General features: G+C 37.5%; 1 protein-coding gene across 6 annotated transcripts in view; it reads left to right on the top strand.

The window, feature by feature from the left end:
• Positions 1-14,730, top strand: part of EMSY (EMSY transcriptional repressor, BRCA2 interacting) — a 127,659-nt gene that overhangs the window by 37,840 nt on the left and 75,089 nt on the right. For all 6 annotated transcript variants that reach the window (XM_077113532.1, XM_077113530.1, XM_077113529.1 and 3 more), the window contains one exon: positions 1,068-1,344. In XM_077113532.1, the coding sequence (XP_076969647.1) occupies positions 1,068-1,344 (277 nt within the window). The remainder of the gene's footprint in view (positions 1-1,067; positions 1,345-14,730) is intronic.

The following is a 14,730-nucleotide window of genomic DNA, read 5'->3' as shown; positions in this document are numbered from 1 at the left end:
AAAGTCCATGGTTTATGCAGATTTCATTAGTTTTTAATCTATTATCTTTTTCTGTTCCAGGGTTCCATGTACAATATCAGATTACATTTACTTTTCATGTCTCCTTAGGCTCCTCTTGGTTGTGAAAGTATCTTAGTTTTTCTTGTTTTTGACGACCTTCACAGTTTTGAGGAGTACTGTTCCAAGTATTTTGTAGGATGGCTCTCTATTAGCATTAGTCTGATGTTTTTCTCAGGTTCAATTGGGTTTATAGTTTTTTGGGAGGTAGAACACGGAGTTAAGGCATCATTTTCATCACATATCAAGAGTATATACTATCTACATTATCTTATGTGATCTAGTTCTCCATTACTTTTCTGAATTTGTCTCCTACCATTCTCTACTTTATGAATTCCAATTCCTTTCATTAGCTTGTTAAAGTTTCTTGAACATAACAACCTTGCTTCTGCCTCAGAAACTTTTTAATCTGTTGTCCCTTGTGCCATAGAATGCTCTTTCCCTGGGTAGCGGCGTGGTTCATGTCCCTTCTTCCTCTGGTTTCTGCTTAAATGTCATCTTATTAGAAAGGTATTCATTGGCCACTTTATAAAATATCATATATCACTGCCATCATCCTCTATTATCTTATCCTGTTTTATTTTCTCTCCCATTTATCACTATATAAGACATTATATTTACTTTTTTTTACTTGTTTCTCTCTCTTAGAATGTGAGCACCATGAAAGTATGAACTATGTTTTATTCATTGCTGTATCCCCAGCATCTAAAACCATGCCTGGCACATAGTAGATGCTCAATAAATATTTATAAATGAATGTCCAAATTACTTTCTAGAAAGAATGTACCAAATTACATTTCCTAAGCAGTATATGAAAATGCTTACTCCACTTCATCTTACACATCTTTACTGTTTTAAAAAATATTTGATAGGCAAAAGTTGTGCTTTTAAATATATTTTGATTACTAGAAAAGGAGAACTTTCATATATTTATTTCTTCTCTATTGAATGTTTCTTCATGATTTGTAAGTTATTTTTGAATTGTATATAACTTATTTTCCCTTCCTTAGGTTATTATAGTGACCACATCACCAAGTTCAACCTTCGTGCCCAACATTCTCTCCAAATCCCATAACTATGCAGCAGTCACTAAGCTTGTACCAACATCAGTTATTGCTTCCACAACTCAGAAGCCACCGGTGGTTATAACTGCTTCACAGTCTTCTCTGGTCAATAGTAGCAGCAGTGGCAGCAGCAGTTCTACACCATCACCTATTCCTAATACAGTTGCAGTAACAGCTGTGGTATCCTCCACACCATCTGTGGTTATGTCAACAGTAGCACAAGGTAAGTGGTGATTTACTATTTAATTTTAACCTGTTGGTAGATGGGAATTTTGAAGAAAACTCTGTAGGTGTGTTTTTTTGCTTTGGGTATAAGGAGCCCTTCTGTTATATCAGTGATTACCATACCCTCCTCACCATTCCTCCAGTTTGAGAATGTCACAATAGTGAGTTACTCAGTTTTCTTGTATTAATATGCTTACCCCAAGATTTTTTTCAAAATGCATCGTTTATATGAGCTAGGAAATTAACAGTCATAAAATGTAGATTAAGTTTTATCACAAGAAATTTCAAAGGACTGAATGAACATCTTTGATATACTGAAATTTTTTGTGAGCAACTTCAATTTATACTGGTATAGGTCTTCAGAGGAACCAGCAAGTACACATCTACTTTAAAGCAAGTTACCCAGTAATAATTAGGGGGTAGAGGATAATTTTAGGCACATGCCATTTGCCTTTAACACAGTTTTCTGAATTTTTCTGTACGAATGGATGATGGAGGTGTTAAATGAAAGAGAAACTGAGAGCTAAGCTGAGGGATAATTGCTGCTTGGTAATAGAATAAAAGAAATATGGAAACTTTTATTCCATCTTAGCATAAATCAGTATATCTCTCCTTTATATCTTTGTATTCCTCCCATATGAGTGGCATATACTCATATGCCACTACCTGAAATTTTCATTTTAGAATGTTGATAAAAATTTAAGACAGGGATCAGCGAAAAACATTTATTATACAGAATTCATAGCTTTGTAGTCTATTAAAGGGGGCATAGAAACAATATAAAACTGTATTTGGTAATAGTTGTCATTGGATTTTACTCGAATAAAATATCTCTTAAGATAGACTGAGGCTTGAAAATATCCTAGGTTCTGAACCAGTAGTGAATGCATATACGAAAATAGGAACATACAGTTTTTAATAATTGTTTTAGTAATGTTCAGTGTGTGCTCTGTAACTGTGTTAGCAAAGAAAAGGTTATATTGATATGGATGGTTTGGTCACTATTACTTTACTCTATATCCCTTATTGTAGGATATGAGAGCTGCTGTCATTTTCTGGTTTTAATACCTATTTAATGTCTCAGTGAATAGTAGGACTCAAATTTTCTTTTATTTGTTCTTTAAGTACTTTTTTAAAAAGTACTCCAACTTTTCTATTTCTACAGCAGTGAACTAAAATTATGACTATTAAATATAGAAATAATTTTTATACAGAAAAATCTGTTTAGATGCAGACATTTCAAATTCACCATTTCAAAATTCACTTTTCTATTTCTGCAGCAGTGAACCAAAATTATTACTATTAAATATAGGAATAATTTTTATATAGAAAACTCTGTTTATAATGCAGGCACATTTCAAATTCATCATTTCAAAATTAAGAGAACAAAAACTGACTCCTCACCTGACTGTTTTCTGTATTAAAACTAACGTAAATGAGCATTCATTGAAAGTTGTTTTTCTCTTCCAGTACTCATCGCATAGATTGCTGAAGTTTTGCTATATTAGAAATGCTACTGTTCTTCCAAGGAAGATGTTATTATTTAGGATAAGTGAGGTATTTCTGTTGGTCACTAATGAATTATCTTCTGGCAAAATGAATATTCCCTGCTTCTGTTTTTCATTCTTAATATTCTCCAGACATCTGAATCTCTTGGGAACTCAAGACTTTCCCCATTTTCTCCTTTGCCTTTTAGTATCTTGTATCTCTTCTAGCATTAAGTTATGGAAGAACTAGACACCACATCCCCAAGATTGCTTATAAAGTCAGTGGAAGAGAGTAAAACATAAGAGTAAACTAAATGTAAATTCAAGGAAAGTATATAATAATTATTTTTATTTTCTGTTCTAGAGATATTTAATTTAGATCTTACTAAAGCTAAGGGATTAAGACATTTGATTAAAAAGGGAAGGTAAACATTGGTAGAAGTTGTAATGCAGTCTGCAGAGCTCTAGGAATAATGGGGCCAGTGTGCCTGTTGCAGTTTTTGTGTGGGCACCTGAGGGACAAGGAGCTTCAGTGTCTGCCTCTACTGGGAACTAGAGTAGACACAGCTGGTGATAAAGGTGTGAGAGTCTTAGTAGCAGCAACTTGAATGCTGATTCCATTTTTATAAGTATAGAGATGATTCCAAATGTGGGAAGTAGGGAGATTGTGGATTGTGGAGGGGAAAGGAATTCTTTAACATTTGGAATATGGGAATGCTTAAAATCATATCAATTAAAATGATTATTCTGACTTACCTGGCCACCTAGAGAAAAGGCTATTTAAAAAAAAAATTATTCTAAAAAATTTGAAATATACAAAAGTAGGGAGAATAGTAAAATATGAACACCTTTATGCCTGTTTTACAGCTTCATTATGTCCTGGTTCATTTTATACTCACTGTTTTCCTCCACATTTCCTTGACCTGGAATGTTTTGAAGCAAATCCCAGATACCAAATAATTTCACCAATAAATATGTCAGTATGTATCTTTAATAGAAATCACGACTCACAGTACCATGATCACCACCTAAAACTTTTAATAATTTATTGATATAATAAAATACCCAGTTAATGACCAAATTTCCTTGATCATCTCATAATTTTTTTTTTTTTTACAATTGATGTTTTGGAATTAGGATCCCGGCAAGGTCCACATACTACACTGATTGATACAGTTTTATCTCTTAACATATAGTTTTCTCTCCCCTTTTTTCCTTGCATTGTATTTGTTGACGACACCTGTCATTAATCTTAAGTAGTTCACATAGTATGGATTTTGCTAATTTCATCCCTGTGGTGGTGTTTTACAAGTTTTCTTATTTCATGTATTGTTATAGAACAATTAATTAAGTCTAGAGGTTTGATCAGATTCAAGTTTGGTTGATGTTGGACATAGGGAAATGAATATTTTATAAATAGTATTATATAGTGTTCTAGTTTGCTAGCTGCTGGAATACAATATACCAGAAATGGAATGGCTTTAAAAGGGAATTTAATAAGTTGCTAGTTTACAGTTCTAAGACTGTGAAAATGTCCAAATTAAAGCAAGGTTTAAAATTTCCAATCTAAGGCATCCAGGGAAAGATACCATGGTTCAGGAAGGCTGATGACATTCAGGATTTTTCTCTACTGGAAAGGCACACGGCAAGCATGGTGGCATGTGCTAGCTTCTCTCCAGGCTCCTTGTTTCATGAAGCTCACACGCAAAGGGTAGGGGGATGGGCATTTTCCTTATCTCCAAAGGTGGGCTCTCGTGGTTTTTGTTGCTCTCCTCGTGGTGTCATAATTCTGAAGCGTTCTCCAAAATGCTTCCTCCTTTAAAGGATTCCAGTAAACTAATCGAGAATGGGTGGAGTCACATCTCTAATTAGTACCACTAGTGGGTGAGTCTCATCTCCATGGAGACAATCTAATCAAGTCTCCAACCTTGTATCACATTGGGAGGCACATAATGTCTCGTTATCGGTCTTTTATGATATTAATGTTTATCATTGATACAAGTGTTGCCCAGTGGTTTTAATAGCTATTGATATTTGTTGCCTACATCTATTATTTTTTCAGTAGTTGTAAAATGGATTTTATCTTTATTTTTTTCATTTATTAGTTGGAATTCTTAAAAAAGAACTTTCCCTTATGTGCTAGTTTGAATCTTTTCTGTACCACAGAAAAGCCAAGTTCTTTAATCCTCATTACTTTTTTGTGTGTCTGTAGACTACCCAGATACATATACCAATTGTGGGTGGTAGCTTTTTTTTTTTAACTTTTTTATTGTGAAATATATTCAAAAAAAACAATAAATGTCAATGTACATTTTAACAAGTAGTTATGGAACAGATTCCACAATTTCAGGTTTTTCCTTCTAGCACCTCCAAGACACTGGAGACCGACAGAAATGTCAATATATTGATTCAGTAGCATACTCATTTGTTAAATCCTATCTTCTCTATTTTAGTCCTTCTCTTTAAATAACATATATACCTAAAAAAAAATACTTTTCAAAGTACATTGCCACAAATAGTTGTACAACAGATTTCACAGTTTGGTATGAATTACAATTCTACAATATTAAATTTTTATTTCTAGCTGCTCAAAGGTACTGGAGGCTAAAAGAAATATCAGTTAAATGATTCAGCACTCATTTGTTAAACCCAGCTTTCTCTGTATAACTCCACCATCACCTCTGATCTTTCTCACACTCTGTAGAGGTATTTGGGCTATGCCCATTCAAACTTTTCTTTTTTTTTTTTTTTAACTTTTTTTGTTATACAGTATAACATATATACAAAGCAAAGAAACAAAAGAGCAATAGTTTTCAAAGCACTCCTCAAAAAGTGGTCACAGGGTAGATCCCAGAGTTTGTCACGGTCTGCCATATGATCCCTTCATATTCTTCCCTCTAGCTGCTCCAGAATATAGGGGGCTAGAGGGCTGAAATATTTTTTTATCATCACAGTCAACTCTTTTTTAGATTCATTTTTTATGAACAATAACATATATATAAAAAGCTATAAATTTCAAAGCACAGCACCACAATTAGTTGTAGGACATATTTCAGACTTTGGCAAGGATTACAATTTCACAATTTTGGGTTTTTACTTCTAGCTGTGCTAAAATACTGGAGACTAAAAGAGATATCAATTTAATGATTCAACATTCATATTCATTTGTTAAGTCCTCTCTTCTCTGTATAACTCCACCATCATCTTTGATCTTTCCATACCTCTCATTGGGGTTGTTTGGGCTATGGCAATTCTAAATTTTTGATATTGGAAGGCTCTGTCACTAATTTGGGGTAGGGAGATGGAACTGTCTGATGTTCTGGAGAGGCTGGGCTAGGTTTCAGGACTTATCTGGACCAGGGACCCATCTGGAGGTTTCTGAAAGTTACTCTAGTCCCCGGAACCCTTGTGGAATCTTATATATTGCCATAGGTGTTCTTTAGGATTGGCTGGAATGGTCCTGGTTGGGGGTTGGCAGGTTATGATAGGTAGCAAGGTCTACCTGAAGTTGCGTAAGAACAACTTCCAGAGTAGCCTCTTGACTTTATTTGAACTCTCTGCCAGTGACACTTTATTAATTACACTTCTTTTCCCCCTTTTGATCAGGATGAAATTGTTGATCCCATGGTGCCAGGTCTGGATTCATCCTGGAGTCACCTCCCATGTCTCCAGGGAGACTTTACCCCAGATGTCATGTCCCGTGTAGTAGGGCGGGCAATGATTTCACTTGCAGAGTTGGGCTTACAGATACTGAGGCCACATCTGAGTATCAACAGAGGTCCTCCAGAAGTAACTCTTAGGTATGTCCTATAGGTAGTCTAAGCTTTCCCACTACCTACATAAGCTTCACAAGAGTAAGCCTCATGATCGAGGGCATGGCCTATTGATTTGGGTATCCCTAAAATTTGACATAGTATCAGGGATTCCCTGATGGTAAGGTTTAATGGTTCCATAGTCTTACTCCCCTTCCTCAGGGGACTTTGCCAATACTTTTTGATTATCTGCTTAATATAGTCTAGAATGTTCCCAGGCTTTACAATAATCTATACAGGATTAAAGGACCTCTTTCTTATTCTGGGCTCCCGGTGTTTCAGTTGTTCAAATGAGCTATACAGATAGGTTGAATTAGATTATGCACTACAGAAAATTTCTGTTCCAAATCAAATAAGTCTCAAAGAGTATGTATGGTTCTAAAATATAGACACTATCTTCCTTACCCCTATGTTCTGAATTACTTTAACCCCAACCTATTTGGCTTCATTCTTATCTCTAAATATCAGGTTATATATATATAAAACAGCCTCTCAAAATCCAGAAATAATAATCACCACTCTGGATTTGATGTGTTTGCTCTAAAAGCTTATAATCTAGACCCCTGTTTTTTTCATAAACATTTTCTAGAGGTGACCATACCATTGTTGTTTTTTTGTTTCTGGCTTATATTGTTTCACCAAACGTCCCACATGTTCATTCACATAGTTGCGTGCCTCATGACATTGTTCCTTTTGGTACCAGCCTTCTTTGTCTCTTATGATGTCTTTCCATTTAAAGTCTGTTTTGTTCAATGTTAGTATAGCTACTCCAGCTTCTTTTGGTTATAACGTGGAAAATCTTTTTCCATACTTTCACTTTCAATCTAAGATGAATCTCTTACCTAAGATGAGTCTCTTGTAGGCAGCATATAGCTAGATTATGTTTCTTAATCCATTCTGCCAATCTGTGTCTTTTAATTGGTAAGTTTTGTCCATTAACATTCGCAGTTATTACTGAAAAGGTGTTTCTTGATTCCACTATTGTATCTTTTTAATTTTATTTGTCAGGTCTATATATTTTTTCCCTCTTTCTTTGTATTTTTTAAATTACTCTTAGTGGTACTCTTCAATTCTGTGCCCTGCTCCAGACTTCCCTCTTCTGTCTTTTTTTTTCAGCCAGCAGAACTCCTTTCGTATTTCTTGTAGGGCCCGTCTCTTGTTGACAACTTCTTTCAGGACTTCTTTGTGAAAACTTTCATCTCTCCCCCAATTTTGAAGGACAGTTTGGCTGGGTACAGAATTCTTGGCTGGAAGTCTTTCTCTTTCAGGATCTTGAATATATCATACCACTGCCTTCTTGTGTCCAGGGTGCTATTTAGTAGTCTGAACTCAGTTTTATTTGATTTCCCTTGTATGTAATAGATTGTTTTTCTCTTGCTGCTTTCAGGATTTTCTGCTTCTCTTCAACATTTGATAGACTGATTAATATGTGCCTTGGGGAAGGCCTCTTTGGATTTATTCTGTTTGCAGTTCTTTGGGCTTCTTTGACTTGTATATTTATGCCCTTTATAAGGGTTGGGAAGTTTTCCCCCATTATATCCCCAGCTACTCTTCCTAGCCCTTTACTCCTCTCTTCTTCTGGGCCACCAATGATTCTTAGATTTGTACGCTTTGTTTTGTTTATCATTTCCCTGAATTCCCATTCAGTTTTTTCCATCTTTTTTTGCTATTTGCTGTTTGGAGTCTTTGAAGTCAATTATCCTATCCTCTATATCATTTATTCTTTCTTCTGTCTCTTCAAATCTGCTGTTGTGTGCCTGTAGTATGTTTTTTCTTTTTTTTTTTATTAATGGAAAAAAAAAAAAGAAATTAACCCAACATTTAGAAATCATGCCATTCTACATATGCAATCAGTAATTCTTAACATCATCACATAGATGCATGATCATCATTTCTTAGTACATTTGCATCGGTTTAGAAGAACTAGCGAAACACCAGACAAAGATATAGAATGTTAATATAGAGAAAAGAAATACTAATAATAGTAAAAAGAACAAACAAACAAACAAAAACAAAGAAAAAAACGAACAAACAAAAACAAACAAACTAAACCTATAGCTCAGATGCAGATTCATTCAGTGTTTTAACATGATTACTTTACAATTAGGTATTATTGTGCTGTCCATTTTTGAGTTTTTGTATCTAGTCCTGTTGCACAGTCTGTATCTCTTCAGCTCCAATTACCCATTATCTTACCCTGTTTCTACCTCCTGCTGGACTCTGTTACCAATGACATATTCCAAGTTTATTCTCGAATGTCCGTTCACATCAGTGGGACCATACAGTATTTGTCCTTTAGTTTTTGGCTGGACTCACTCAGCATAATGTTCTCTAGGTCCATCCATGTTATTACATGCTTCATAAGTTTATCCTGTCTTAAAGCTGCATAATATTCCATCGTATGTATATACAACAGTTTGTTTAGCCATTCTTCTGTTGATGGACATTTTGGCTGTTTCCATCTCTTTGCAGTTGTAAATGACGCTGCTATAAACATTGGTGTGCAAATATCCGTTTGTGTCTTTGCCCGTAAGTCCTTTGAGTAGATACCCAGCAATGGTATTGCAGCAATGGTATTGCTGGGTCGTATGGCAATTCTATATTCAGCTTTTTGAGGAACCACCAAACTGCCTTCCACAGTGGTTGCACCATTTGACATTCCCACCAACAGTGGATAAGTGTGCCTCTTTCTCCGCATCCTCTCCAGCACTTGTCATTTTCTGTTTTGTTGATAATGGCCATTCTGGTGGGTGTGAGATGATATCTCATTGTGGTTTTGATTTGCATTTCTCTAATGGCCAGGGACGTTGAGCATCTCTTCATGTGCCTTTTGGCCATTTGTATTTCCTCTTCTGAGAGGTGTCTGTTCAAGTCTTTTTCCCATTTTGTAATTGGGTTGGCTGTCTTTTTGTTGTTGAGTTGAACAATCTCTTTATAAATTCTGGATACTAGACCTTTATCTGATATGTCATTTCCAAATATTGTCTCCCATTGTGTAGGCTGTCTTTCTACTTTCTTGATGAAGTTCTTTGATGCACAAAAGTGTTTAATTTTGAGGAGCTCCCATTTATTTATTTCCTTCTTCAGTGCTCTTGCTTTAGGTTTAAGGTCCATAAAACCGCCTCCAATTGTAAGTTTCATAAGACATCTCCCAAATTTTCCTCTAACTGTTTTATGGTCTTAGACCTAATGTTTAGATCTTTGATCCATTTTGAATTAACTTTTGTTTAGGGTGTGAGATATGGGTCTTCTTTCATTCTTTTGCATATGGATATCCAGGTCTCTAGGCACCATTTATTGAAGAGACTGTTCTGTCCCAGGTGAGTTGGCTTGACTGCCTTATCAAAGATCAAATGTCCATAGATGAGAGTGTTTATATCTGAGCACTCTATTCGATTCCATTGGTCGATATATCTATCTTTATGCCAATACCATGCTGTTTTGACCACTGTGGCTTCATAATATGCCTTAAAGTCAGGCAGCGCGAGACCTCCAGCTTCGTTTTTTTTCCTCAAGATGTTTTTAGCAATTCGGGGCACCCTGCCCTTCCAGATAAATTTGCTTATTCGTTTTTCTATTTCTGAAAAATAAGTTGTTGGGATTTTGATTGGTATTGCATTGAATCTGTAGATCAATTTAGGTAGGATTGACATCTTAACTATATTTAGTCTTCCAATCCATGAATATGATATGCCCTTCCATCTATTTAGGTCTTCTGTGATTTCTTTTAGCCGATTTTTGTAGTTTTCTTTATATAGGTTTTTTGTCTCTTTAGTTAAATTTATTCCTAGGTATTTTATTCTTTTAGTTGCAATTGTAAATGGGATTCATTTCTTGATTTCCCCCTCGGCTTGTTCATTCCTAGTGTATAGAAATGCTACAGATTTTTGAATGTTGATCTTGTAACCTGCTACTTTGCTGTACGCATTTATTAGCTCTAGTAGTTTTGTTGTGGATTTTTCCAGGTTTTCGACGTATAGTATCATATCGTCTGCAAACAGTGATAGTTTTACTTCTTCTTTTCCAATTTTGATGCCTTGTATTTCTTTTTCTTGTCTAATTGCTCTGGCTAGAACCTCCAACACAATGTTGAATAATAGTGGTGATAGTGGACATCCTTGTCTTGTTCCTGACCTTAGGGGGAAAGTTTTCAATTTTTCCCCATTGAGGATGATATTAGCTGTGGGGTTTTCATATATTCCCTCTATCATTTTAAGGAAGTTCCCTTGTATTCCTGTCTTTTGAAGTGTTTTCAACAGGAAAGGATGTTGAATCTTGTCAAATGCCTTCTCTGCATCAATTGAGATGATCATGTGATTTTTCTGCTTTGATTTGTTGATACGGTGTATTACATTAATTGATTTTCTTATGTTGAACCATCCTTGCATACCTGGGATGAATCCTACTTGGTCATGATGTATAATTCTTTTAATGTGCTGTTGGATACGATTTGCTAGAATTTTATTGAGGATTTTTGCATCTATATTCATTAGAGAGATTGCTCTGTAGTTTTCTTTTTTTGTAGTATCTTTACCTGGTTTTGGTATGAGGGTGATGTTAGCTTCGTAAAATGAATTAGGTAGTTTTCCCTCCACTTCGATTTTTTTGAAGAGTTTGAGGAGATTTGGTACTAATTCTTTCTTGAATGTTTGATAGAATTCACATGTGAAGCCGTCTGGTCCTGGACTTTTCTTTTTAGGAAGCTTTTGAATGACTAATTCAATTTCTTTACTTGTGATTGGTTTGTTGAGGTCATCTATTTCTTCTTGAGTCAAAGTTGGTTGTTCATGTCTTTCCAGCAACCAGTCCATTTCATCTAAATTGTTGTATTTATTAGTGTAAAGTTGTTCATAGTATCCTGTTATTACCTCCTTTATTTCTGTGAGGTCAGTAGTTATGTCTCCTCTTCCATTTCTGATCTTATTTATTTGCATCCTCTCTCTTCTTCTTTTTGTCAATCTTGATAAGGACCCATCAATCTTATTGATTTTCTCATAGAACCAACTTCTGGCCTTATTGATTTTCTCTATTGTTTTCATGTTTTCAATTTCATTTATTTCTGCTCTAATCTTTGTTATTTCTTTCCTTTTGCTTGCTTTGGGATTAGTTTGCTGTTCTTTATCCAGTTCTGCCAAGTGGACAGTTAATTCCTGCATTTTTGCCTTTTCTTCTTTTCTGATAAAGGCATTTAGGGCAATAAATTTCCCTCTTAGCACTGCCTTTGCTGTGTCCCATAAGTTTTGATATGTTGTGTTTTCATTTTCATTCGCCTCTAGGTATTTACTAATTTCTCTTGCAATTTCTTCTTTGACCCAGTCGTTGTTTAAGAGTGTGTTGGTGAGCCTCCATGTATTTGTGAATTTTCTGGCACTCCACCTATTACTGATTTCCAACTTCATTCCTTTATGATCCGAGAAAGTGTTGTGTATGATTTCAGTCTTTCAAATTTGTTAAGACTTGCTTTGTTACCCAGCATATGGTGTATCTTTGAGAATGATCCATGAGCACTTGAGAAAAAGGTGTATCCTGCTGTTGTGGGATGTAATGTCCTATAAATGTCTGTTAAGTCTAGCTCATTCATAGTAATATTCAGATTCTCTATTTCTTTATTGATCCTCTGTCTAGATGTTCTGTCCATCGATGAGAGTGGTGAATTGAAGTCTCCAACTATTATGGTATATGTGTCTATTTCCCTTTTCAGTGTTTGCAGTGTATTCCTCACGTATTTTGGGGCATTCTGGTTCGGTGCGTAAATATTTATGATTGTTATGTCTTCTTGTTTAATTGTTCCTTTTTTAGTAGATAGTGTCCTTTTTTGTCTCTTTTAACTGTTTTACATTTGAAGTCTAATTTGTTGGATATTATTATAGCCACTCCTGCTCTTTTCTGATTGTTATTTGCATGAAATATCTTTTCCCAACCTTTCACTTTCAACCTATGTTTATCTTTGGATAATATTTTCCTCTACCATTTTGCCTTTTGTATTATGTACATCATATCTGATTTTCCTTCTTTCTACACTCTTCTCCATACCTCTCTCTTCTGTCTTTTCGTATCTGACTCTAGTGCTCCCTTTAGTATTTCTTGTAGAGCTGGTCTCTTGGTCACAAAGTCTCTCAGTGACTTTTTGTCTGAGAATGTTTTAATTTCTCCCTCATTTCTGAAGGACAATTTTGCTGGATATAGAAGTCTTGGTTGGCAGTTTTTCTCTTTTAGTAATTTAAATATATCATCCCACTGACTTCTAGCTTCCATGGTTTCTGCTGAGAAATCTACACATAGTCTTATTGGGTTTCCCTTGTATGTGATGGATTGCTTCTCTCTCGCTGCTTTCAAGATCTTCTCTTTCTCTTTGACCTCTGACATTCTAACTAGTAAGTTTCTTGGAGAACGCCTATTTGGGTCTAATCTCTTTGGGGTGCGCTGCACTTCTTGGATCTGTAATTTTAGGTTTTTCATAAGAGTTGGGAAATTTTCAGTGATAATTTCTTCCATTAGTTTTTCTCCTCCTTTTCCCTTCTCTTCTCCTTCTGGGACACTCACAACACGTATATTTGTGCGGTTCATATTGTCCTTGAGTTCCCTGATACCCTGTTCAAATTTTTCCATTCTTTTCCCAATAGTTTCTGTTTCTTTTTGGAATTCAGATGTTCCATCCTCCAAATCACTAATTCTATCTTCTGTCTCTTTAAATCTATCATTGTAGGTATCCATTGTTTTTTCCATCTTTTCTACTTTATCCTTCACTTCCATAAGCTCTGTGATTTGTTTTTTCATTTTTTCTATTTCTTCTTTTTGTTCAGCCCATGTCTTCTTCATGTCCTCCCTCAATTTATCGATTTCGTTTTTGAAGAGGTTTTCCATTTCTGTTCGTATATTCAGCATTAGTTGTTTCATCTCCTGTAACTCATTTGAACTACTGGTTTGTTCCTTTGACTGGGCCATATTTTCAATTTTCTGAGCGTGATCCGTTATCTTCTGCTGGCGTCTGGGCATTTAGTCAGATTTCCCTGGGTGTTGGACCCCACAGGTTGAAAGATTTTTCTGTGAAATCTCTGGGTTCTGTTTTTCTTATCCTGCCCAGTAGGAGGCGCTCGTGGCACACGTTTGTCTACGGGTTCCACCAGTAAAAGTTGCTGTGGGTCCTTTAACTTTGGAAAACTCTCGCTGTGGGGGAGGTTCAGCAGCCAAAGCGGCTGGAAGAGTGCCAGCCGGCCCGGGGGTCCGAAAGCAGGGAGGGTCGCCGGCCACCGCAGCCCGGGAGAGCGCCCGACCGAATTTCCTAGTCGGCCCGGGGCGCCAAGCGTGGCAGGAGGGCGCCAGCTCCCGCAGCCCGGGAGAGTGCACTGTTCCCAGCTGGACCGGCGAGTCACGTGTTTGGAAGGGACCTCCCGGTCACCATTCTCCTCGGTCTGGGGATTTCCGACCCAACTCTCTCAGTTCGTCCGGGGGGCCTCGCGTGGTGGGGGCGCCAGCCACCGCGGCCCGAGGGGACCGCCTGCCCAATTCTGCCAGCTGGCCTGGGAAGGAGGAAGGGAGGGACTCTGGCCGCTTGCCGTCCCGCCCGGGAAATTCCACGCCCCTTGGCGATCTCACCGGAGCTGGTTCTCCCAGACAGTCAGCCGTTCCAGGATGGGGTACGCCATCCCTTTGATCTCCGTCGTGCCTCCGGGAGCTGCTCTGTATCGTCTCCATTCCCCCAGTAGCTGTTCTGGAGGAGGAAAGGTGAGGGTGGCAAGGCTGTCCAGGCCGGTGGCGGAGGAGCTGGTGAAGGCGGAAGAGGGCACGGTGGTGGTTGGAGAGCCGCCGGAGCAGGAGGAGAAAGGGAAGGATAAGATGGTGGATGGAGCGCCGCTGGAGCAGAAGGGGAAGAGGGAGAGGAGGGCGGGCTGGCTGGCTGGGCGTGAGCGCCGCGCCGGGCCTGCGGAGAAAGAGGGAGAGGAGGGCGGGCCGGCCGGCGGAGAAAGTGTGAGAGGAGGGCGGGCCGGCTGGTGGGGTGTGACGCCGCGCCGGGCCGGCGGAGAAAGAGGGAAAAGAGGGCCGGCAGGCTGGCGGGGCGTCTGTAGTATGTTTTTTTTTTGGCCA

This window comes from Tamandua tetradactyla, chromosome 8 (assembly GCF_023851605.1).
Source record: "Tamandua tetradactyla isolate mTamTet1 chromosome 8, mTamTet1.pri, whole genome shotgun sequence".
Classification (NCBI taxonomy): domain Eukaryota; kingdom Metazoa; phylum Chordata; class Mammalia; order Pilosa; family Myrmecophagidae; genus Tamandua; species Tamandua tetradactyla.
This window is presented reverse-complemented; position numbering and strand designations above follow the sequence as displayed.